The sequence below is a fragment of the Colletotrichum chrysophilum genome (assembly GCF_026319265.1).
Source record: "Colletotrichum chrysophilum strain AFK26 chromosome Unknown scaffold_43, whole genome shotgun sequence".
In the NCBI taxonomy this organism is placed as follows: Eukaryota; Fungi; Ascomycota; class Sordariomycetes; order Glomerellales; family Glomerellaceae; genus Colletotrichum; species Colletotrichum chrysophilum.
In genome coordinates this window covers 1-26857 of record NW_026517330.1, presented here as the reverse complement: position 1 = coordinate 26857, position 26857 = coordinate 1, and the positions used below count along the sequence as shown (strand labels likewise).

General features: G+C 50.2%; 2 protein-coding genes across 2 annotated transcripts; both read left to right on the top strand.

Moving 5' to 3' along the window:
- Positions 1 to 722: 722 nt before the first annotated feature.
- On the top strand, positions 723 to 1932 carry COL26b_006007 (uncharacterized protein; the record flags this gene model as incomplete). The annotated part of the gene is made up of 3 exons (XM_053178837.1): positions 723 to 1478; positions 1542 to 1841; positions 1903 to 1932. The coding sequence occupies 3 exons, from the start codon at positions 723 to 725 to the stop codon at positions 1930 to 1932; spliced, it is 1086 nt and encodes a 361-aa protein (XP_053037144.1).
- Positions 1933 to 14398: 12466 nt separating this feature from the next.
- On the top strand, positions 14399 to 14981 carry COL26b_006006 (uncharacterized protein; the record flags this gene model as incomplete). Its single annotated transcript, XM_053178836.1, has 2 exons — positions 14399 to 14815; positions 14916 to 14981. 2 exons carry the CDS (start codon positions 14399 to 14401, stop codon positions 14979 to 14981), a joined length of 483 nt encoding a protein of 160 aa, XP_053037143.1.
- Positions 14982 to 26857: the final 11876 nt, after the last annotated feature.

Below are 26857 nucleotides of genomic sequence, written 5' to 3'. Positions count from 1 at the left end.
TTTGTCAGAGACGGAATTCACCCAATGGCCATTGATGAAGTTTTTTCCAATCAGCAACGACTCGTCTTGGAGCTGGGGTTTGAAAGGCATAGTGTTTTGTCAACTCTGCGTGGGAATCAAGCGTTACTTTCCTCCGTCAAAGCGAAGGGCTTGCGCAAAGCGGTCATCGCAGGCCGGGTCTTATGAACGGATCCCATCCGGAGCGATACTACGAACGCGCCTGGACACGTATGATGGCACCGAGATCGGCTGATTCGCTTATCGCCGGTACCGTCCATATCGGGGACAAACCGGAGGACATCTCATGCTGCAGGCCCCACCCCGCCGGGAGCGCCGTGCAGATGCGCCGCCCCACTTCCCCGGCGCCAGAAGTGACATCCCAGAACCGGCGTCAGCCAGTGAGATTTCAGTCATTGGCTCTGCCAAATGCGGGGATGGCTGGTTTGAAGTCTTGAGCGGAACGGTGAAGACATGATCTCACTCGCTGAAGTGGGGTAAGAAGATAAGGTTGCCCGGCGGGAAGCCCAGCGACAAGGAGCCGAGACCGAAGCTATGAGCCAACATCTCAACAGCATTACACGACTGATGATAGCATGAAAAGTACAAAAGTCGGGGCCGAACGCCTTCTGACATCGAACTTAAGGTTGTAAACCTGAGCGTCTTCATTACTCACTCGAAACTTGTGGTGATAACACATCCTGCGGTCCTTCATCCAACTCATCATGGCTCCGTCTATTCGCACGCTCGATCTCAACAACACATCGTCGGCATACTTTGCGCCAGCGACTGTGACTTCATCATCGAAACTTGTTCACGTGGCCGGCCAGCCCGGCTCGACGGTAGACGGGCAAGTCCCCGACGACTACGAGTCCCAGATCCACCTCGCTCTCCTCAACTTGCGCAAGATCATTCTCGTTGCCGGTGCATCTATCAAAGACATTGCAAAGCTCACACTGTACATCGTCGACTATGATAGCGCCAAACGGAAACACGTTCGCCACATCCAACGTTTCCTCGCCGGCCATCGGCCAGCAATGACTCTCGTGCCGGTGCCTAAGCTGGCAATGCCGACATCGAAGTTCGAGATTGACGCCGTAATCGCAGTTCCCGAACCCTCAGTGCCTTTGGACAGAGCGACTCTGCCGGAATCATCGGAGTCAGTCGACGTCGTTATCATCGGTGCCGGGCTCGCTGGGTTAAGCGCTGCGCGCGACATCACACGCGCCGGCCTCTCTTGCATCGTCCTTGAAGCAAGAGACCGCGTTGGCGGAAAGACTTGGAGTCAGCCTCTAAAGCAAAGCCAGCCCGGAGTAGTTGACCTTGGTGCTGCATGGATCAACGACACCAACCAACATAGGATGTATGCGTTGGCAAAGCAATATGGGGCCGAGTTGATTGAACAGAACACAAACGGCAACGTGGTCATGCAGGACTTTGACGGAGTTTGCTCGCCGTTCCCGTATGGGGAGCTTCCCATGGTAAGACCTCTGCTCGTTTGAATGCCAATTATATCTTCGTGGCACGATACTGATCGCCAGCAGTTTGATGAGATTACTCGTCAACACCTCGGCGCTGTTCGCGACATGGTCGAAGCCGACTGTCAAGCCGTAGACACTTGGAAGCCAACGAACACGAGCTTGGATAGTGTCACCTTTGACGCATACTTGCGCTCTCGGGGCGCCAGCGAGACTGCAATTGCAACGGCCAATGTATGGACCCGCGCAATGCTTGGTCAGGAGGCGGCCGATATATCGGCTCTTTTCTTCCTCAACTACTGCAAATCTGGTGGTGGACTTTTGCAGATGCGCTCCGATCGCAAGGGTGGTGGCCAGCATCTCCGCGTACGCCAAGGCACGCAGCATTTTGCCAAGGGCCTGGCCTCCTCTCTCCCTGTCGGAGTAGTGCGCCTCAATCAACCCGTCCGTGCCGTGATCTCTGATGGTCACCAAGGAGTGAAGGTTCAGACAGAGAAAGGGGTATTGGCAGCACGCAAAGTGATCACAACTATTCCAGGCCCAGCTCTCAAGAGCATCTCATTCGAGCCACCCTTGCCGCTTTCCAAGCAGGCTTGGATCGATTCTCTGACTTATGGCTACTATACGAAAGCAATGATGGAGTTCAAAGTGCCGTTCTGGGTTGAAAAGGGGTTTTGTGGTCTCGCACAATCATTCGTGGGGCCTGCAAGCGTCATTCGCGATACCAGCATTCCAATCGACGACAAGCACGTGCTTACATGTTTCCTTGCCGGTGATGCTGGCAGAGCTTGGTCTGCACTTGAACAAAGTGACAGGGAGAAGAGGTTGCTGAATCAGTTAGAGCAGCTCTTTGGTCACGAAGGTATTCATGACCAGTTTGTTGGCATGTCCGCTTATGAGTGGGTCAACGACGAGTGGTCCGGATGGGGCTGCCCGTGTACGTCTCTTGCGCCTGGCGTTCTTGACGCACTCGGTGGCGATTCTTTCAGAAAGCCAAGTGGAAACCTGCATTTTGCCGGTACCGAGACTGCGGGAGAATGGAAGGGGTATATGGAGGGTGCGGTTAGGAGCGGTGAGCGAGCAGCTTCTGAGGTTTTGGAGTCACTTTCAAGTGCTGCTAGTGCGTCACGCCTGTGATCATTTTACCACATACATGTGTAATTATGCACCTCGATATTTCGTCCAGTCATTACGAAATCTTGCAGGAGTTTTCAGTCATATCATATCAAATACATGGAGCTAAACGTACGGAAACAAAGAATTGCTCGCTTGATGCAGTGAATTGCGCAAACTTACATTCCAAATCATCCCGTGGTTTTAAAAAAGGGCAAGTTTCCAGCCTCGTGTCCTTGCGACATCCATCCAGTCCGTCTTAAATCTTCCAGACCCTGCTCCGGTGCACTTCCAAACCTCCTCTAGAACTGAAACACACGCGTCCACGTTGCGAAACCGCCGACGATGGTTAAGCGAAGCAAATCCTTCTCGAACTGTGGCAATTTCCGCTTGTGAAGTTGCTTCACCACCGGCCATAAATAAAGGAAATATCATGGAGGTCTCTGCATAGCAACCCTTGGGTATTTCCCTGGAGATTTTGCAAATGGCGGTCACAAATTCTGATAACTTTGACTCAAACGACTCCGAGTGGGAGGTAATGTGCTTTCGAAGAACACGATACAAGTAAATGAGAGCAGCATGTCGATAGGCATCAGCTAAGATGATTAAGGATGCGTCCTGTGACTGAGACGGGCACTTCCAGTCCTGAAGCTTCGTCTCTAAGCGCCTTGCTTTACAGCATAGGTCTGCCATTATAGCTATTGCATCGGAAACCCCCGATAGTGTTTTGCCTGACAGTGTGGCTTCCTGTGAGGCCATCGAGAAATCCTGGTTCAAGTGACTGATTTCTCCGATTAGATGGATGATTTCTGCGGCATGTCCAAAATACGGATCCGCCACATCATAGTCTTCTGATGAGAGCCAATAATCTCCGGCAAGATGGGGCTTGCAATTGAGTGATACACTCATGATGATGTCGTGATACGCAAAGTTTCGGAGAAGCCATCGACCCTCATAGGTTTGGGACAATGCTTTAATATCATCCCCGATTAAGGCTGGACCATCGATTAACGAAGCGGTATCCATATTGTTGCATTCATTGAGGCATGCAGCGGCGCCAGAGAGATGATGTATCCAGTCATCTATGCCAGAAGAGATAGACTCCATGGAACATAGGACCAATGTCGTAGCCAGCCTCATTTCGCGCGTGAGTGAGCCTTTCGTCATAGAGCTTCTAAGTTCAGCCATCGCATTTCCGCGATGCTGCAAGGCCCTAACTTGGAAAATGTCATCTTGGAGTGCCAAGTGAGCTGATGAACTAGCAGCCAAGGCGTACATCAACGAGGGGCATTCAAAGGCCATTGGTAGCAAGACTGTCCAACATTAATATCGAACTCATAATATGCACCTTGGAACATACCGGACAAAAAGCAGTTGTTATGCAAATTGTTCGTCAACATGAAAACCAACGATGTTGTGTAATACCGGAGCATCATTCGTCGGCTGCTAATTAAATCATCCTCTCCTGCCCCGCCACAGGGGCTTGGACCATATATAGGCAACGCATAAACTCCCAGTCGGTTGAAATCAACAAGATGTGGGCCACTGCTCAAGCTGGAGTTGGCACTGCTGACAGACGATGTCGATTTGAAGGATCCGGTGCCAACAGTCACCTCGCGAGGCCCCTCCCATCGACAAACCAGGTTTAAACGAAGGCAATGACTGCAGACTGGGTACTGCTCGTGGCATTTCTTCTTTCTTGAGAATTTCAGCACCGCACCCAGACGACGACCAGATATGCTTAGACTTACTTACCTTCGACGACAAGTTAAACAGCCCCTGCGCTGTCTTGTGATAAGACGTCCGCCGCTAAGACGGCCGGTTGCCACCGCGACATCGTTTGTGACGGTCTTGTCCGACATCGCGCAAGGTTTTCCCGCGTGGTGGCCTCAATATTGTGACGGAAGCCAGAAAGATGCGGATGATGCCAAAGACAGAAGGGGACAACTATTATATGGGTCTGAGGGGTCTTGATGCTGTCATCTTGGAGCCGGGCGTTATCAGCGGCACGGGGCTCCTTGCCCTGAAAGCCAATCATAGCACGGAGATTGGCGGAGGTATGATAACAACAGATGCGCGGCGCGTTCGGCGGGGTGGAGCACACAGACTCCAGCCGATGTCGGTGCCGTTAAGACGCAGCAGTCTACGGAGAGATCAGAAGTTCACAACCTCCGCACATCCAAACGTCCAGCAACTTATACTGCGCATTCGTACAATTTACTGCAGAGAATCAAGGGCTTGCGAAACAGGTATTTTACAAGCCCGGTTAGATATCGCGCTGAAGCTGCTAAGCCTGGACAGTTGACTATGAGTCTCTGTATACTTGGGAGGGGATTGGTCAGGTTCTCCGAGTCCAACAGTTGGCATTCGGGGATGGACTAGAGCCGGCCAGTAATTATCATACCCAGCACATATGATGAGATCAGGAAACTAGGGTAGCTTCAGTGGTGCGTTACTAAGTTGCGGGCAGTGTTGATAACAATACCTTACGGCCGCGAGCTGTTACAATCACCACAGTCGGGAGGCATTTAGGAATGGGTTAGGGTCTACAGAGCCGCGTGAATTATGGTCTGGCTTGCAAAGTCTTATCTACCGGATCTAGCACTTGAGTCATTCGGATTCAATCCTAATCAACGAGGCCTTCGGGACTCGTCATGCTCTTTTGCGTTGGCGAGCTTTCGTCTTTGCCCAAGAACAAATCTGATATGCCGCATGAAACGTCTAAACACTTGTCGATGTTAAGTCCTGTCCTTATTTCGGTTAACCAAGATTTCATCACACCCCTCTCTACTTCGCTATCGCAACTACAGACATAGTCTTCGGCGGTGAGACCCATATTGTCTTCGTGCTCCACAGCCTGCTTGGTGAGCAGCCCATTGTCAAACAGCCACTTGAAAAGTTCCACCTGACCATTCGAGGCAATCATCATCAAGCCTGTCACACCATGACAGCCGTCCGTGAATCCAGACCAATTGGCACCGCAAAGGATCAATAATCTAGCCACATCAGTATGTCTATGCGCTAGCGCTAGATGAAGAGGGGTGGCGTCGGGGCAGTCTTCTGCATCAAGGAGCCCATGGTTTTGTCGTAGAATATTCAGGTGAGAAGATGGGCACATGCAAGCATAAGTGGCCGTGACTTCGAGACCGAGCGTACTTCGCGAAAGATGATCTTCTAACAGCCAATAAACGGCTGCAAAATTTCCCACCGAGGCAGCGACGTGCAATGACGTGATACGACCAGCTGACAATGGCTCTTCCGTGTTGGTAGTCCAGGGCCAATGTGGTTCACAGGTGTGCCCAGGGAGGTGGAATGTCGCCCACAAATGCAAAGGTCGAAGGGACAAAACCTTCTCAAGAACCGGCAGGCCAACGACGGGATCTGCAGCTGCCGCCCAGAGGACGATAGGAATTGCGTAAGGCTTGAGCGTATAGTCGCGGGGAATTTCCTCAATGTCGTAGTTTGTGTGGATATTGATGCTACTCTGAACTTCCGTGTCGTCTCTGGCTAGTCCATTTCGGTACAACAGCGGTGACGCCGCCTCGTACAGATCGTGACAAGTCTGGGACACGGCACTTAGAGTAGAGACATCCTGAATCACCCCAACTATAGCCAAAACAATTTCGAATGGCAAACCTGGGATAGGCGATGCGGCTTTCATTCTGGAAAAAAACCGGGCAGATTGAGCTTGGGGTATTGGGCGTTTGTCGAGTGGCTGTTTGCATGAGCTTCTAGGCTGACTTCGGGTAAAGTAGAAAGGGATGCGTCGTGAAGAGATCACAATAAAGAAGTTTAGATGGAAAGGTTGCGGGATAATCGTAGGACATATGCGACGGGAGGTGTCGTGCTACATATACGTCGAGAGACGAACAGACGTAATTCCCCCAACCACCACGTTCGGTCCCCTGTGGCGTTCTGTCATTACACAAATTTTCGACGGGGCGCTAAGTGTTTCATGTAGTCGATGATGTACGAGGACCGTTGGCGACGGCGCAAATTCGATGTCTCAAGCGCGAAACTTCACGAGCTGATCTAAGTTAGAGCACGCCAAGAATGCTTAGGTGAGCAGCATATAACTAAGAAAACCAGCCACAGCATTAGGAAATACCCAGTTGAAAGCTGCCTCTAATCCCGACGCTTCCTTTGTTCGGTAAGGTACACCGTCAGGTTTGTGTATTGAGCCACTCACGTCAAGGCAAAATCGTGGAACATCGACCCCGGGCAAAATTGGAGACGATGTTATGTGCCCCGTAAGTGCAGGAAAAGGATCATTGCATCCAAGATTAATACTGCTATCCCTGAGAAGATACTTGTTCGCAGGTTATTAGAGCTAGAGTAAAGAAACAAAAGCAAAACTAAAAAGAAACCGTACGCAAGTCGAAAGCTAGTTGTTGATAATTAGCTGGGCACCTAAGGCTATCTTAATAGATTAAAAGACGATTCTAACGTTCTTTGGCCAGGTATATTACCGCTATCTCAACGCAGACTCAATCATTTCATGCGTGATTAACATTAAATCATGGATTGATCTATCAGTTAAGGCTATTCTCTCACGCGGCGGTTTAGACAGCTCTCCCTATTGCGCTCGTCTACCGTAGAGCCCATAAAAGCTAGCGTGGAGCTTCATGTCGGGCATGTCAACATATATGATCAGCGTGCTCCAAGGTGCATGCGGCAGCATGCCACTTGGCGACTCTAATGCGCAAAAACCTCTATGTAGTGTCACTTGTAGAATCAGAAAATGGTTAGTTAATGACTGGCCTTCTCATTCAACTCATTCCTGTATGATGTATGAAGTTATGAACTATGGGAATATGATTCCGATCTAGGCTTTTCATTCTGCAAAAACAACACAAGACTGAGGCAGAAAATTGACGATGAGAGTTCGGAAAATGCAACCCGAAATCATTATTAAGCACTTAGAACAGAGCTCATGACGCTGCTCAAGTCACCAGGTTTCGCAATACATACATTGGTGCAGGTCTTAGAATTCCTTAGAGGGAGATAGCAGAGGGCACAGTCGGGTGACGAAACAAGTAGATGGGTATATGAATTGACACGTTCTCAGTCATTGTAGCAATCAGTACGCTTCGTCTTCTCCGAAAAACAACAACAACAAAAACCAAGTCAAAATCAAAACACCAATTTTAACAGACAAATCTCGAACCAACGAATACGGGTGCATTTGACATTTAATAACCTGTCATCAAAGGTCTCAGAGTGGGTTTGGACGTCGAGACCTCAGCCGGAGCATCCGAGCGTCCGGGGGAATCTTTATTCGTGCCTAGCATGGAATGCATGGATCGCCAGTTGAATGGACATGCTTTTGGGACTTTGGTTGTGTGGAGTTCAGTTTAGTACTTTTGTTGAATTCGGGCAGCTCCAAATGTCAGCTCAGGCTGTGTCGGGTGTTCGGCGGTCGGATGTTCGGCGCAGGGCAATTCAGGAACTCCCGCACCACTGAGCCCCGCAACCGCCAATGGCACGCTGCCGGGTAGACATGGTTTGAATGTGCCGGGCCGTAGGATCGCACTAGTGCATTTCAGCCCTGAAGGATCATGTCGTAAAAGCAACACGACGTACGTGTCTTGTTCGCTTCTGCCTGCTGAAGTACACCGCAGACTTGTTTGTGCACAACGTGCCGATCACTGCCGGAACAGCTAAACGAGGTGCCTTTTAAGGACCCGCACTTTGTACGAGAGTCAGCGTGGAAATTGATGCGAGCTCTTGAGCATTCATCATTGAAGCCACAGGAGGAGCTCGGGTGTCGAAACATGGGAGGCAACCTAATGAGTTGATGATTTGAAAGCGCGAAAGGGTGCAGCTCAAACCTAATATAACAACTCAGGTTTGAGTCCGTAGATCTCGACGGATGAGAGTAGCGTTGCTTGAGGTAGAAATTTTCATGTCACCCAATATTTCTGGCAACGCTCGGCCTTGAATGGGAAGCGCAGGTATGCGGTGAACAAATTGTGTACTTCGTACTCTGCCGGGCTTTTGGTTCCAGGGGTCTCAGTGAACGATGGCAACATGTGAGTGGGATTGAGTTTACTGCGGTGTCTGAATCTTTATTGGCTTACGGACATCCAGGCATCCTGAGTCCCACTAAGTTGTCCAAGGGGACTTTGTGCTAAGTGGTTGATCGCTTCCACTTACATCTACCAAGCCCACATGTTGCGGGGATTGTATCGGCCGCTATTGGGTTCTGCTTGAGGCACTGACGGTAATTCCTGGCAGTCATCGTAGCATCGTGCAATTCCTTCAAGCCCGGCATCTTACTCAAAGTCCAGAGTCTAGAATTGCCCCTGCCGCAAAAGTCCCACGTACACAGTACTGGCTGGGCGGGCCTAGCCTGCCATCTGTGTTTGAGACCAGGCTTCTTCAATGAAGCTTGCGGAGGCTGTCGATTATACACTAGCATTTTGAAGTATAAATAAACTGCGATGTTCCCGCAAAGGAGACCGATCATCTCCATAAGCCACACAATACATACACATTACTACTTCATTGTCAAGCAAATCGCAGCCATGCAGCTCCTCCAAGTTGTTTCCGTTCTTGCTTCTTTTGTCGCCGTCAGCTCTGCCACGGCGACTATCGGAAGCTCTTGCAGTGGCGCAGCCTATGACTGCACCAACGACTTCAATCAGATCGCGGTCTGCAACGGCAACCGATGGGTTCTCTCCGCCCAGTGTGGAGCCGGATGCTGCGTTTGGCCCGGCGGCGACCCTGCTCCTTGGTGCAGATGCTAAATGACGTTTAATACGACAACGTACGTGGATTTCAAGTCTTCCGTTGTAACGAATTTGAGTTTGACACCTGCAGCAGTCTTCAGTACCGACGGCAATAGTGTGGTACGGTTGTGAACGACTACCGCCTGACGAGAACGGACGGTTATTGTCCACTTTCAATGACGGGACGAAGCATACTTTTCATGGCAAATTGTGCCATGTTGGAAATCACAATAGCTACCTAGGATGATTCTATTAAATTCAACAAAGTGCTTCTACTCCCCATAACTTCTTGTGACAGAGACCACATAGCCGACCGAAGGTTGAGGTTCCTGTGATCAGTGTGCAGCGGAGGTGGGGCAGCTTCTACAGAGTGAATATGTGATGAGCTCATGAATTTGGAGGGTGATGCCGTCTACACTGCGGCAAGAGGATCATAGAACATGCTTCGGTTATTGCAGAAGTCTGACGTTTTATTGCGGCTATATCTCAGAGATTGTGAATCCGAGTTCTTTGTACGCAACGCAATGTTAAATCAGGGTGGGTGATCCATGACTCTTGACTCCTCGACCAACTGTTATAGTCAGTGCCTTTTTCGGAAGGCAAGAGGTCTAGATGGTAGTTGCGTGCGAGGTGCGCCACAATCATTCTGATCATCAAGTCAGCGGCGTACCGTCCCAAACACTGCCTCGGGCCAAAGCCGAACCTCCAGAACAAGTATCGTCTTGCCCGAGTATCCTTGTATGTGTTGTTCAAAAACCGATCCGGGCGAAAGTGCTCATTGTCAGGTGCCCACGCCTCGTTGCGCACGTTGAGGGCGTACGTATCCACAACAAAGCTGGTGCCAGCAGGTATCACGTATGCTTTCCCGGGCGCTATGTCAATTCGACGCGAAGTTGGTGCTGCTTGCGGAACGGTGAATGCAGCTAAAGGTCGCAGGCGACTTGACTCGAGGGTGCAGCAGGCTAGAAACGTAGAACGCCCCTCGCTGAGGTAGCGGGCGAATGCTTTAGTATCCTTCTCATGGCTGCACGCTGCGTCGATTTCGGTCCTCAAGCGCTCCTGGTCATGTTGATGGGCCGCCAAGAAGACGGGCACCCACGATAATCCACCGATGGTTACGTCCAAGTTGGCGAAAAGGGACTCGTCCAATGTCTGAAGTAGTTGGTCCTCATTCATATTGCCCGTGGCTACAGCATCGTACATGGCGATAATCGGCGGTGGCGGACCCCTTTCCTGAAGCGCATATGCCAAAGCCATCTGGTTGAACTCTTTCCACGACGACTTGAACCTCGCGAGTTCGGCATTCGCGGCGGTAGGAAAGAAGCGAGCCCAAGAGAATCTGTATAAGCCTCCTCGTATGACATGATCGTTGAATATGTGAGTGCGAAGGGGCACCAGGTCTTCCAGCAACTTGATAACTTCAGGCGGGAGCCGACCATAAAACTGGAAGTAACTTCATGTCAGAACTTGCTCTTTGTTTCTGCGGATATCGCATTGAAAAAGTCTCCACTTAATGGGAGATGTACGTTAGACCCGGAGATCCAGCCGGAAGTCGATGGCAGGTACATGTAATAATGGCTAACGGGAAACATCATACCATTTCAGCAATGATCCGGAAAGGCAGCATCGCCAGATCGTTGACAGGGTGCAATAACCCATTCGCCAAATTGCTCTCGCCTTGAGCATGTAAATCTGCAAAGTGCTGCTGCACAAGGCGCCGGAAGTTTTCAACTTGCGAGGCCACATGGTTGCGCTGGAAAGGAGCTTCCATTGCGCCGCGCACGGCTCGCCAGTCTGGTCCGCTGATCAGTCCAAGACACTGACCCAAAAGTTGGTTCATGTAGAAACCAGAGTTGTTTGCCGGCGCCTTAGAATGCTTGTCCGAATCTTTGAACACCTCCTGGAGCTGATGAGGTCTTGTCAACACACTGGCGGACTTAAATGTAAGTAATGCCCCAAAAAGAGGAAAGCAGACGCACATTTCCGGCTGCATCCCAGACCAGATGCGGTACACGACCCCATACTGCTCCCTCCAATCTTTGGAATTCTCAATACCGTGTAGAAATTTCGCAGTATCTCCTTGTCCGTTTGGCCACACGTAGGGACAGGAAGGGATTGAAGTTTGTTTGCCAGCGATATTCAACACGGGAAACCGCAACTCTAGAAATTGCTATTTCGTGTTAATTAGATTGCCACTCCAAGTCCAAGGCTACTTACATTGATTATCTTGGAAAGTAGAGTTCGTGACCATTGCGTAGATCTTCTGCGGAAACGAACATCCAAAATCCCCGCGATAAGTGCTAGGGTGCATATGATTGCAACATTCTGTACTGAAAGGCTCATAATCATCGTCGATGCAATTGTAGTCAATGGACATATCTTGTTTGACTCCATCCACAATTCTTCCCACAGAACTACCGAGCTATGCCTTCAAAAACAGAACGTGACATTTCTGGGTGAGTCCGGCTCAATCTCACGACCAGGCTTCCTATTCGGGCAAGTCAAAATACTGACGGATTCCCCATGACCGCTGAAAGTCCGGAATTCCCCATACTTGCCGCATTGAAGAGAATTTGTGTGAGTGCCGTTTCTTTTCAGACGAATTAAGATTTTCGCATGCGGATAAGGTTCTGTTCGAGATCGTCTGAACAACCATTGTGGGACAACCACCGCTTCAAACATGACGCACTCTGGATGCCGAAGTCAAATTGCATCCCACACAGTTTTCGGTGCCTGTTGAAGTTCCAGGTAGACATGGGGAACTTACACAAACATTATGACTTATGCTGGAAATTCAAATGTGATAATTGTAGACTGTTGCTGCGAAACGAGATTTCAAAGTCTCGCAGACATAGTTCGTTCATGGCCTGAGTTCAATCGCACTAACCCAGGCGTTTCTCAGGATGTATATGCTCTGCACCTTCCAACCAGAAGTTTCAGCCAGTTGCCTCCATTCTTTCTCAGTCCGCTCACGTCCTTTAGCAGTCATCAGCATCTGTACGTCCCCATACTGCGCCAACCTCCCCATTGCCCCATCTTGCAACACCGCATCTAGCACCACTAATCTAGACTTTTCCTGAACTACTATAGCATCGCGTATGTTTTGAAGAATTCTCTTCACGTCTGGATCGAGCCAGTTATGTAGACACCACTTCATGACGTAAACCTCATAACGGGGAATCGGACCGGCGAGAAAGTCTCCTGCAACAAGATCTTCTGCTGATACACGATCGCCGACATCGGAGAATTGGCCATCATCAGAGTGGAAAAATGGTCGAGTGTGATCTATGACCGCAGGTAGGTCCAAGATTCCGCCTCTCACTAAGGTCATGGTCAGATGGAACTCATTTCCGTTGAGAGGCATAGTTGGCCGGGACCAGCCCCCAACGCGTGAAAGGAAAACATGATGACCACTCACTAGTCGGATATTCTCGTAGTAAAGAAGCAAGAAGTGCGCCACCGCCGCCGCCGATGTCCAGTATCACTCGGTCGGCCACGTCATGCCAGGGGTAGTCGGCGAGAATCCCAGCTGCCTGTGCAATTTGACTTGCGTTGAAGGCTCGGTGCACCCGCGGTAACCAACCACGCTTTTGAAAATAGGTAAAAATATCGTCATCAGTGTCGTAGTTGATTTGAGCTGCGGTGCGGGTGGAACCAGTGCGTAGTGAGTCTGGAATGCCGCGTGCCATGTCATAGAATTCAGTAGCATACAACTCCACCCAGGTATGCCACTTTGTCCAGTGATCGGATTTCAGGAGATTGGACCGCGAATTGTTGGTATAAGTGTCACTTGCGGCATCGTAGACGAACAGGCCGTTGTTGTATAGCAATCTCATCACAGGTCGCAACCGGTCCTCACGAGCCCCAGCGCTCTCCGCTAGCTGAGAAACTGTCAAACCGGGGCGCTGGCCAAGAATGTCTGGAATCTTCAATGAGACTGCAGCGACGAGGGATTTACTACTCAGGTAATAACCTAAGGCAAGACAGATCAGTAACGACTTTGTAAATGACAAAGATAGGAACAAACCCATGAAGTGATCTGCAAGAACCAGTTGCGATGGTTGCAGCATCTGTTTGGCGTCTTCTAGGATATCTACCACTTGTGCCGCTATCGTTCCAATCTCCCTATGCGGCAGAGCCGCCGGATCGTGGAGTGTGGCATTGAGCTCTACCTGCGTCGCTGGCTCTTTCAATGTACTGATTAGATCTGACAGAGCTCCTTTCAGAGACGTAAGCTTTTCCACCGTATTGGTTCGATCGCTGGTGCCGTTTGGCATATTGGAGTCGGATGGTGCCATGCTGAGCAAAATGTGTTGGTGGAGACGACTGCAAGAATCCAGTGGTGCACGTTTAAGGCGGAGAATCAGCAATATTAAGAACGAGAGTTCGTGGTGTGAACATTATCAACTGTCGAATTACGTCGAATTGCACTTTGTTGTATGATCCTGCGCACGTTTGAAGCCATCAGATGAACTCAAATGCTCAATCAAGGTTCGCCACGCTGTCACCTGTGCGCCATCACGCAATGCGGTCTCAGTCAGACAGCAGATGATTACTGCGATATGAAGCTCAAGACGTCTGTGTCAAGCCAACATAACGGCCGGCGCTAAAAGGTTTCACAACGTCCGTCTACCCGAAAGTACATTTTGCGGATGTCCATGGCGAAAGGTACAGATGACAACTGTGCACCTCTGCATTACGCTATTTCCCGTACTTTTCATGTCTCAACTGCTGCGTAAATGGGATGAAGAAAACGATCTAGATTTCACAGCAAGGTAGGGGCAGCTCCATGGAGCTATACATATGGGTAGCAAAATGACCCTGAAGTTCGGAATTTGGTAGAAGCAAGCCCGAACACGGCAGATCGAGGGCATCGTTATCCATAACATAGCTCCAACTCATAAAACCGACAAAATGCCTTTGAAAATACTCATTTCAGGAGCCGGGGTAGCCGGCCCATCTCTCTCGCTCTTTCTGCTTCGCGCAAACCCACTACATCATGTTACGATTATCGAACGTTCGCCAACTTTACGCAAGGGAGGACAACAGATAGATTTGCGTGGGCAGGGTATTCCGGTTATGCAGAAGCTGGGACTTTTGAATGCCATCAAGGCTCGCGCCGTTGCCGAGGACGGCATCGCCTTTGTTGACGCCCGCTCTGGCAAGCGGTGGGCTGTGTTTGGAAAGAACGACTCAGGCAAGGGCCGACAGGCCTTTACCAGCGAGTATGAAATCATGCGAGGTGATCTTGTGGACGTGATATACCAAGCTACTCTTCAGCAAGCACGCATTGCAAGGGCTCAAGGAGGTCTGACATACAAATTCGGCACGTATGCGACAGATATACAACAGTTCGAAGACGGCGTGAGCGTGACACTCTCTGACGGGAAGGTGGAGAGATTTGACTTGGTAGTCGGAGCGGACGGCCAGTCTTCCAAGACTCGACGACTTACCTTCGGCCAGGACTTAAGCAGCGAGGTCTTCGAGTTCTCCGGGGTGAACTTTGCGTTTTTCAGCATGCCCGGGGACCGGAACGACACTCCCACAGCACAGGCCTGCTTGGTACCGAACCGGCGATTTATGTCCATACGTACAGGAGGGAGGCCTTCCGCTCAAGGATACCTCGGAATTATGGGAAATGCTTCATCCTGGCGAGGCTTAACCGCTGGCACCATCGATATGCAAAAGCAGCTCTGGGCAGAAACATTCAAAAATACAGGATGGCAATCGGAACGCCTGATTAGAGGACTCTTGAACACTGATGACTTTTATGCTCAACGACTAGGACAAATCAAGATGAAAAGTTGGTCTCAGGGCAGAGTCACCTTGCTTGGAGACGCTGCATACTGTCCAAGTCCGATGAGTGGCATGGGTACAGCATGTGGTATTGTTGGCGCCTACGTCCTAGCCGGTGAGATCACCAGACACGAACATGGGAACAATCTCAGTGCCGCCCTACAATCTTATGAAAAGATTTTGCGACCCTTTATCAGCGAGGCCCAGAAGTTACCATTGAGCGGGCCTGGGATGATTTACTTGAAAAGTCCATGGAGCGTGTGGACGGCCAATCGACTGCTTGGAGCTCTATCTTTCCTCAGGATAAACGAGATGGTGAATAGACTGATGCCGGAGGATAAAGGCGGATGGAAAGTACCCGACTATCCAGAACTGAACTTGGGAGAGTAGTTACAACCAGACGAACCGAGAGGAAATTTCTCTCAAGTCGTGACGGACGAGTTCGTGCCATGAAGCCTCAATTAAAAACAAATTTCACAGCCTACAGCAATGACTTTATATGTACAATAGTTGATATTAACTTAGGTTTGGTTGCCTGGGGCCCACATGTGTCAGGATGTGATGCGTCTCTGCCCGTAGACTACAGTAAAACGTAGTCGAGCCCCGACTTCCTCGACTTCCTGCTGCAGTTGGGAAGGCAATGTCATCTCATCAGATTTGATATAAGTGTTAGGTGAAGCCACTGTTTTCGTTAGATGAATTCGACATGGTGTTGCGACGTAAGAAAATGGTATTCATACCCCTGGCTTGGGCCAAAACTGGTCCTACGACTTGCGATAGACTCCTAGTACTCTTCGCCCTGAGGTCCTCACCTCCTTGATTCTTCGCCCCGTAAAAGACGTCTACCGAATGCTGCTTTATATTCTCAAGGTCGATGTTTTCCATGGCAGTCTTGAGGTGGACCGAAAGATTTGGGCCGAGGCCGCCTGCTTCCGAATTCTGCTGGTGATAATACAACAATCGCCGTAAAGCCGGCCCATTCTCAGGAGTACAGTCATTGTCAAGCTCCACAAGTTGCAACCAACCCCCAGGACGGAGCAAGCCTCCTAATTCGGCAACGACAGAGGTAATGGTTGTCGCAGGAGGCGCCACTGCCGCCATGACTAGGCGCTGATGTACAATATCGAAGGTCCCGTGCCACTTAGTTGGGAAAGAATCAAGGATGGACTGATTAAAAAATTCAATGTGTGGGGGTGGTGACTTGGGATAAAGACTGGGATTGATGTCGGTCCCGACATAATGGTAGGTGCCAGCGTCGGCTCCATTTGCGTCCAAGTACTGTCGCAGGTCAAATAACCAGCGACCATCGCCGGCGCCGGAATCTAAGACTCGCAAGTATCGCCGAGAGAAGTTGACGGGAGCAAGAATGGCTCGGTCACCCATGGCGTGCAAAAGCACATCGTGCTGATCATGAAGACGAGCGGATTCCGACTTGTTGTCATCACAGTCTTTGGTGTATTTGATGTAGCCTTGCATCTTGTAATATCGAGTGTATGCGCCTGCTTCGGATAATTGTTAACCTTACCGGAGTCCTGACGGCGAGACGGCCGACCTTTACCAGTTTCCACGACCACACTAGCGCTCCAAGGATGGTAATCCCCAGGGGCGACCCGCTGGGGAAGTCCATTCAACTCGGCAGTCAATTCCGAAGGCGGCGAAAAGTGTAGACCCGTTTCGTGGTGTTGTTTGAGAGGTTCAGCTGAATCCGCCGCCGTGTCAACGACATGAAACGTTTCTATCAAATTGTTGTCAAAGATAGGACGATGTGCAGACATCTAGACGTCAAGATGTTAATGTGGGAATTTGGCTATTTTGGACGGGATCAAGCACGCGAGCCCACCCATACAGGCGGAATCATGAATCGAGCGATCGCGATTACGGCGAAGGCCAGTTGATAAACCTGATGGCTTACCCACCTAACGTGGCTACCGGTTTAGGCAGTCGAAGAGTCCTCCGGTGGCACCATCGGACTGCCGGATATCATCCCTTCATCCCTTTCTACATTCAGTAAAAAAGAACTGTTTCGTGGCAATTATGGCGGCGTCCGGAAGTGAACGACTCAAATCGGGTAGGATTACTGCGAGAGTGTCAGAAAAGCCATTCGAAAACATGCTTTTGGTTTTCTAAGGCTCAATTGCTGATATCGCGAGGTTGCAATACGACTCTGAAGGAAGTCCTTCTTATCAGAAACTTTTAGAATGGAATATACAACAGGCCTACAACTACTAGCAACGGTGTTGCGAGTGGGTGTGGAATCGATCCTCCAGGACCAGAGTTTCACTACCAATGGCGGAGACTCCATGGCTGCTCTTCGATTTTGTATGGAGTGCAAGCGGAATGATATCTTTGTCCCCGTTGATCGTGTTCTCTCGAGCGGCTCTGTTACGGAATTGCTGCGGCAATGCCGACCAGTATCTGTCTACAAAAACGGCAAGCACCCGCAAATTCGGACCGGCCACGATGCAAGTATTCGCGACAACGAGCCCACGAGACCAAGAGAACACTTTCGGGAGGTCGGCAGCAGAAGTCGACTTGACGAAAAACCTGCGTTATGGCGCGAAAACAGAAACGAGTCCAGTCTACGCAACGCAATCGACGAGTCCTTGGAATCCAACGCCGGCGGGCTACGCCCTATCCTGACTTTCACAGACGAGTTCTGCACCGGCAACCATACAGTATGCGACATGTCAGATATTCAAATATCTCTTGTTCATGGGAGTCTGGAATCACCCGGAGCGAACATAATCTACTACAGCGAGATCCACAATCCGAGCCATATTTTCCGTCTCAGAGAAGCCTGGATGAAAGTTTGCAGAGCAGAACCTATTTTCCAAACAGCATACCGTATCCCAGACGATGGACAGGAGATTCGTCCTCGACTTTGCTGGCGAGAGTTCAAAACAAAGAGCCGAACAGCCTACAGGAACGCGTTGCTTCAAGCAACTGGGCCAGGAATGCCTTGGCCCGACAACAATGGAGTCGATTTCGGCCTGCGATTTACCGTTCTACACTACCGTACGAGACGACCAGCTGATAGTAAAGCCGCTGTGATCTGGGCGATTCATCACGCTTTGATTGATGGCTGGTCTGCCGGCCTCTTGGTCCAGAAAGTGCACCAAATGGCGTCCGGGAAACCTGTATCCGCGCACCCTGGGCAGGCCTACGTAGATCTCTGCCGATTTCAACAAGAATTGAGATTGAGTCGAAAGGCCGAGGGAGATCTATTTTGGGCGGAGCAAAGTATCAAGTTAGCGACAGCTTGCGATGAGCTCCTTATTGCAAAGGCACCAAACGCTCCTGCATTCACCAACAATGTATGGGGCAAGAGGGACGAGATGCAGGTTCCTGTCGAACTTGCTCCCACCGATCATGCTGCTGTCAAAGTTGCAGCACAGTCCTGCGGTGTCACTCCGGCCGCCTTCTTCTATGCTGCCTGGGCAGTTTGCCTCGGGCTTTACGCAAGTTCGGACAGTGTTGTCATCGGCGCAGTTGTGTCGGGCCGCAACATTGGGCTTGCCGGTATCTTCGACACAATAGGCCCCATGGTGAACACATTGCCACTCCAGGTCGATCTTGACTGGCAATCTTCATCTCGAAAGCTGGTGGAGGATGTTTTTGCTCGAATCAAGCGGTTATCTTATTTTTCATGGACCACGCCGAATAACGGATTCTCTAGAGTAAGGGGAAATTTGATGGCTTTCACACCCAATCCCGAATCCTGGGTCAAGGGTGCTGGGGTTGAACAGTCCTTTTACAGACACACAACGAACTTGCCTCTCAACGCCATCGTCAAAGAAGATGGAGGTGGCATGGTCATCCAATACTCTGCTGAGCGCTATACCAAGAAGGCGATGGAAACACTTGCAAGCATTTTCAGAGCATCGCTCTTGTCACTTTCCCGCACCGAGGCAAGTCTGGAGTCATTACAACCTGTGCTGCAGACGTGCGGACGGAGTTTGGGCTTGATGGGCAACTGGAAGTCATTCGAAACGACAGTTCCATCCGTTAGAGACGATCTCGTGACGTTATTTGAGGACATTTCAACACATTACCCTGGCGCGATCGCCGTCGAGTGTGGAGATCAAACGATCACCTATTGTGAGCTAGAGAGGCTTTCTGGCTGCGTCGCTTCAAAACTTATTCAAGTGATACAACCTCAAGAGGTAGTTGCCGTGCACGCAGATGGTTCCGTCAACTGGGTTGTGTCCATTTATGGCATACTACGAGCTGGAGGCATCTATTGCCCTTTGGACAGATCGCATCCTCAAAGGTACCGCGAATCCCTTTTTAAGGCATCAACTGCACGGGTTTTTCTATCTACAGACAAGCGCTCAATGGCCAGTATACCGGCTGCAGCTGAAATTGTAATAAATGTTGCCGCCGCCGTGGAAGATGTGGAGGCGACGTTGTGCTATGATTTTCATTTTCCAATGAGAACGGCACCTCGACCAGCAGACAAGGCGTACCTCTGCTTCACGTCCGGCTCAACCGGCAAGCCTAAAGGTGTCATCTGCACACATCGAGGTCTTGTCGCTTTCCAGAGAAACCTGGAAGTCCGCTTGGGTGCATCCGTTGGGGTCAGGATTGCACAAGTCATGTCCTTGGCTTTTGACGGTGCCATACATGAACTGTTTTCAGCTCTTTCATACGGAGCTACACTCGTTCTGCGGGAGACGGACAGTCCAGCAAGTGTACATCATCTTTATGCTGTTGATTGTGCCATTCTTACCCCATCTTTGGCATCTGTGCTGGACCCGGACGATTTCCCACAGCTAAGGACTGTGTATCTGGTCGGCGAAATAGTACCACAGACTGTGTGCGACACATGGGCTTCCAGTAAGACCGTGTACAACATGTATGGGCCAACAGAGGCAACTTGTGGCGCCACGATCAAGCAACTACGACCGGGCCAGACAGTCACGATTGGGAAGCCAAACCCAACCACCAGGATATATATATTAGACAAATGCAAGCGACTGGCTCCTCCAGGTGTGGTCGGCGACATTTACCTCGCGGGCGTCCAGGTTGCCATCGGATACATCGGGCAACCAGAAGTCACTGCCGAGCGCTTCCTTCCTGACCCATTCATGAAGTCGGGAGAGTCCATGTACCAGACTGGAGATCGGGGCTATTGGGACGATTCCGGCGATATCATCTTCCTGGGTCGCGCGGACCGTCAGACCAAGCTTCAGGGATTCAGGGTGGATCTTGAAGACCTGGAAGCCCGTATTCTACGTGCTTGTGGTCAGCAGCATGGAGCCAGCGCCGTGGCTGTGACAACTCAAGGCGATCAACTGATTTGCATGATCCAAACAAATTCTGGAGATCTCGCAGGAACGCGAACGGCTATTCGTGACGCTCTTCCCCCATTTGCGATACCCAAGCACACTTTAGTTACTCGTCAGCTTCCGATGACCTCAAACATGAAAGTGGACTATCGTACTATTGTGCAACTGGTCAACGACTCAAGCATCTGTCATCCAAATCGGCCGGAAACAAACGAAATTTCTTCAACCACTCGAACAGAGGCTGTTGTCGCTGCCATCTGGGCTCAAATTCTGGAGAACGAAGCTCTGTCCCCTCGAATCGGCCCCGACTCGAATTTCATACAGCTAGGCGGGCACTCCCTACAGCAGTTGCGACTAGCAGCCAAGTTGAAATCCGTCTTCGGAGTTCTCATCACCCTCCGAATGATAATGAATATCCCAACTCTGCGGGAGTTTGCAGCCGCAATTGACAAGATGGACAAGATGTCCCTGCCCCCTATGGCGGCCGAGGGAAGAAATGATGCCTGGCTTGGAGCCTTTGACCCCCGCCCGATCGAAAGAGAATGGTGGAGAAAATATCAACTAAGATTTGGCACTTCGGCTTTCAACGTAAGCTGGGTTGCTCAATACTCCGCAAGTATCGACGGCCCGAAATTAGCTAATGCATGGAACGCTGTGCTGGCACGACATCTCATCTTCCGATCTCGGTATGTGCAACATGACGGTTTCGGCTTGCAGCGAGTCTTGTCTTTGTCTCCTCCGCGTGTGAACAGACGGCGCCGTCTCAACATCCGCAGGGAATTGAATCGGAATTTCGACCTGAGCACGTCGCCCCCTGTCCGGGTCACAATGACGCACAATGCAATAATTGCTATTTGGTCGCACATTGTGTGTGATTACACCACCCTCGGTATCGTCCTCAAAGAGGTGGCGACCGAATATCATCGCGGACCATTGGTTCCTCCTCCCTCCCCAAAATCGCCGCCAGAAGTGTGCGGCAGGCAGATTTCATCTGACGAATCATGTGTCGCGTTCTGGTCGGCTTACTTGGATGGAGTGAAGAACAAGCGCCATCCGTATCTGGGAAATGACATTGAACGAGTTGATTACCAGGGTAAATCACTCGTGGGACGCGTGTCTGTCTCCCTATGGCACCGCATGCAAGCCTGCGTGCGAGAGTGCCGGGTGACCCTACAGCAGTTGCTGATTGCTGCAGTCGCTGCGGCCGTCACAATCGAGGACGAAAAGATTGATGTGACATTGGGCGCACCTTTCCTCAATCGGCATTCCGAAGCGGACATGGAGGCTGTGGGGTTGTTCCTGGAGCCGCTGCCAGTTCGTGTACATCATGTTGATACCACGTCGACTCTGAGGTCTTACCTTCATACCGTTCAAGACTCATCTCAAGGTGCTTTGGCCCACGCAGTGCCGTGGGACCAGCTGCTGGAATATTTGGGCATCGATTCCGGAAGCCAAATTCCCAATCACCCAATCTTCGACTGTGTCACTTCATTCCACGATGCTCGCTGTAATGGATCCAACAACACGCAGCAAAGCAGATGTAGTCCTTGGGATAAAGCAGTTTGGGGTGATGGTGTCGAACCACAGCTGGTATGGAGTGACGGCGCAAAGTTCAAGTTGATGGTGGAGTGCCTGGCATATGACGATGATACGCTCATAATACGGCTCGAGTACGACACGGCTTGCTTTGAAGGCAGTCATCGTATTTACGATGCACGAATCAAGGCTGTGAGAAGAATGATACTGACAGCCATGACGATGATCGTTTCGCCAGAAAATGGCACCGTCGGTGGCTTGCGGCAAGGACTTGGACGGTTATGGGAAATAGAGAAGAGACCTGGGGTTAAGAGTGTTCCCAGCGTGGATTTGCTACATCCTTCTCAAGGCCTGTTCATGAGACGCTTTTCGGACTTGAACAATCGCTGAAAGATTTTTCTTTTGCTCGCTATGACTTATTTTACTGGGGAAGAGTATGATTTGATTCTATATTGTACGTTGCATATCGCCAAATCATTAAAAACCTCATCGTGGTCTGGAGTTCTGATACAAATGTTGAAATTAACAGTATGACTTTTGAAGCCAAAGTTGGCGAAGAGAATTTCCAATGTTAGGAAGTGCCAAGTCCATCATTAATGGGCAGATTGATTCATTTGCTAATAATATGCGCCATCTTTGCCTCCATTATACGTGTATATCAAACACCCGACTTGGATGCTGCCGCCTACGCCGCCATTGTTGCCTGAAATTCAAAGTCAGCTGAGTTTCTCGAGAAAACCGCACCTGAAACACTCACAATTCAAGTAATTTGCCCTCATGAGATTGTAACATGTTGGACTCTCATCACCAAGCGGCCGCTGTATGTCTTGGCTAATTTCCCCCGTGTCGCACCCCGGCTGCCATTCAACTTTGAAATCATGTTTGATTCTCCATCGATCCGAGTGACGAAATCGAATAGCCGGATAGGGCTCAGCGCCGTGTACACTCCTTCTCAGAATAGTCCTGCCCTTCTCGGATCTGCAAAAGGCGGCGACGCCATCCTCCTGCTTTCGGGAACGAATATCAGCGTGCCCTGGGAAGTCGGCTTCGTTATGGCACCGTCTCGCTTGTTCCATTAGCGGCGTGGCAGATCCCGGAAAGTATGTTGGCGGAGTGACAGCTGTCTGGCGAACAAGAATAGGGCGGGAGACTGATGAGGCATGGGAGGGAGATCTTATGGTGACCGTGGTCCCAAGCGATGTAAAGTTGTCGGGTTGATGCCCGCCTGCTCGAGTCTGCATTCGGGAACCCATTGTAGCTTGCCCATTAGTTGAAGCCCCATTGCCTGGACTTCTTCCTGTGATTGAAACGACGAAAAAGGAGATGACTGCGTACAAAACAATCATAAGCATGATTGGAAATGAGTCAAAGTCTGGCTCAGAACTTGAGCTGTTAATAAGCCCACCGCAACATCTAGCTTTAAATCTTTTCTCGATGGTATGGATATACCTGTAAGGTTTAGAAAGAAAAAGAAGATCATGTATGCTTCAATGGATGGAAACTTGCTTCAACGGGGTTTGTTCGCTTGCGCCGCAAACAACCAGTGCCATTCGTCTCATGGGTTACGCGAGTGCTGAATGCTTGGGCCCAGAGTGTTACAGCACGATACCATGAGGCACCATCTCCCACAAGAAGTTCGTGCAGCAAGTCTGGCAATCCAAGGGGTGTTGTGGACCGGTAACACACGTCGTGTGGTGGTGGATACGGCCGGCAGTGAATCAATGCATGCCAGACTGAATCTGAAAGACAACATTCGATCTCAACCAAAACGCCACGCGTACAGGTGCAAAGCTGAAATCAGTTCGCTTGATAATCATCCTACTATGCACTGGTCTTCATAGATGAAGAACACTGGGCCACCTATGAGCCGGTCTGGAGCAATCGTCACGGCTTATGCAATAAACAAGTCGTTCAGATAAATCCTTTTTTTTTACTCCTTCATTCTATCCGCAATTTGAACATCTTTGACATTGTGAACTCCCACTCCAGCCGCGGCCCAAGTCCCAACCTGCCTGACGGAGCACCGCCCCAACAGTGTGCCTCGGGTTTTACCTACAGATGGGCCACCTGATGTTATCAAGTAATCGGGAAATGTATCAGTTTGAATGGGCGACAGTAAGTTTACCAAGAAAATCTACGCCGGCACCTACCACAACTCGTGCCACGTCGACGAGGTGTGGATACGGTTCAATTATGTCAGGGCGCTCGGTTTCGGTGCTGCATCCGTAATTACCGGCATTTCTTTGACCGCTTCCAACTCTCGATAAATAACTGGACCAACCGCGGCCCGTTGGTAAGTGGCGCCGGGTTGTCGACTGACGTTTAGGACGGAATATACCCCGAAGGCAGGCCAGGCGTGATGACTGGGGGCTGGTCACACGACTGTCCCTTTTCAGTAAGTCTTCTGGCTATTTGCCTCCAGGGTAGCGTGGCTCTTTGCTCTACCGGTTCCTCAACCTCTTCACGTTTTCGTTATCTTCGGGGTACTCCAGATTCTCAATGTCCAGGCTCTCTTCGAGAACACGAAATGGTTGATAACCAAAACCCATCGTAATACTTTGCGAGAGTAATTTGACCTAACATGAAGTGGTACTCGATCAACTGGTTTTAGTCGCCAGGTTAAAATTAATCAAGTGAGTGACTGGATCAGCTTTTCTAAACAGGCATATAAGCTGGCTGAGTGGAATTGAAATGCGCCAGATAGACCTTTTTGACAGGTCCTTATTGTATCATTACTCTTCTGTCGTTCTCATTTCCTCTCTGAGTACCGGCAGCGAACAGAAACTCCGGTCACCGTGATAGCGCCCTGAATCGAGTTCATACCAAGTCTCGCCCTCTCCCCTATCTCCGTCTGGTAGAAGACTCGTTGCCCGTCAGCACTGCCCCAACCTATCATAGCTGCAAGAACCGCACCCGTATCACCACTTTGACCTCTTATAGGGAAGTCGTTCTCCACGCTCCATCCCCAGCTGACGGCAGTAACTTCAACACACGTTTGGAAGTTGTCTGCTAAAATTTGTCTGATACTTATAGTTGACTCTGCCCTCACCTCTGCAGAGACATCTCCGGGGAAGTGCACGAGAACGAGCTCGGTCACAGGGCATTGAAGCGCGACTGAAGAAGAAGGCGTGAAAGACAAGTGCTTAACGAACTCCCCATGGGTAAGCAAAGCAGGCAAGTCCTTCACAATTTCGGCGCCATGGCTAAGATTGGCCCAATTTTATCAGTCTCAAACATTTTCAGCGCTTCCTGTAGTGCAACTTACAGCTTCGCAAACACTTCATGGTGTTCAACCGAGTCAAAGTCGAAGAATCCCCACAACAGCAATGGATTCTCAATCTCCGTGCCCCAGAATGCACGATAAGGCCCTCCCTCTGCAACCGTCACAGCCCTGTACGCTCCTGAGAGAAACGATCCCTCTGGTGTAGAGTCGTCCATGGGGCTCAAACCGGGCTTGACACCCATGCACCCTACTTCGGTTACTGTCATTGTGGTAGTCTTCGGAAGGTTGCGGTTGTCTAGTCATTTAATGGAGTATCTGGCATGCTAGAAAGCTTTTCTGCAGTCGAAATGATGTCTTCTTTTAGTCTTTATAACAATTTCATTAGGCAGCAGTCAAACACTTTGGGATCTGATCGCCAGATCCTGATGCCTAAAATGCGTACCCGACGTTGTTGACGTTGACGCTGACGCTGACGTCTCGTAACATGCAGTTGTCAGATGACAGGCAACGACTTTCAGACGCATCTGGACCTAAAGCTGCCGTATTGAACTAACCTAGAAGGCAACAAACGCGGAGCGTGTGTTCAATTGGCAATTCAATTTAGCTTGTGATCACGGCCACCGTTTCCTAGACCCAACCTAATTTGAGGCGAAGCCCTGGAACTGCGTTGAGTGCTAAAGCCATTTGGTGTGGAAGGAATCCCGGCGAGAGTTGTAAGAAAATAAGTGAACCTGGCCTCGTTGGGCCATTTGCGGCGTAGCCATGACGTTTGCCACGCACATGAGCACCCGAATACATGATGAATGACACAAACCCGGGAAATTGTGTATGAAACCGGCATCTTACCACTGAATACCGAATACTGAAGGTCCCCGGAAAATGAACTGGTTCGTCCTTACTTGCCCGGCTGAGGTGGTCGTATCGGTCATACCTGCTTTGCTTGTGCCCAGATTTGGCCAACAATTGAATAAATATTCTACCCCGCAACTAAGAATCCTCGTCGTGTAGTGACTCCGTCTTGATCTTTAGATTCTCGTGTGCTTTCCGTGTTGGGTAGTTTTGCATGCCGAGCCCGCGTAGCAGGGGACCAGTAACATAAATCAGCGGGTTTGTAATTGTTAGGACACATGCTTGTAGGGGACGGTCCCTTTTGGCCTCTGTGCATAACTTAACGTCAACCCAGGTGGTACAGAAATGAGGATATTGTCCAAGGCGTGCATTGTGATTCGGGGCCGCCCCCTCATCTGGCTACGACCAGGGCTGTATGCCACATGTCCCTGGCGTGTCAACCGGGCGATTATTCACTTCACCTCGCGTCAGAACGACAGGCGTTGCTCCAAGTCTCAGCTGCATGGGAAAGGGGGGTCAACTGTTTTGTGCAAGTATGCCGTACGAATACAGTCATTTGCTCAATCCAGAATACTCAATGCCGGCCGAAATTGCGAACACACGCTTGGCGCTTATGAATATGCTTAAGCGAGAGATCAGAGATAATTCACTGTGAAGTAATATACTATATTAAAGTGTACTTTTTAGAAACTCTACTAATATACAGGTGTCAGAACTAGGGATCCCCTCGCTTATATGAAACTCACCGCTTACAGTCATTACTCAGTTATCTACATACACAGGCCAGGATTGCCTTACAAGGGATATACGCCAATCGTTTATATAGATCTACTGCAGGACCAGCAG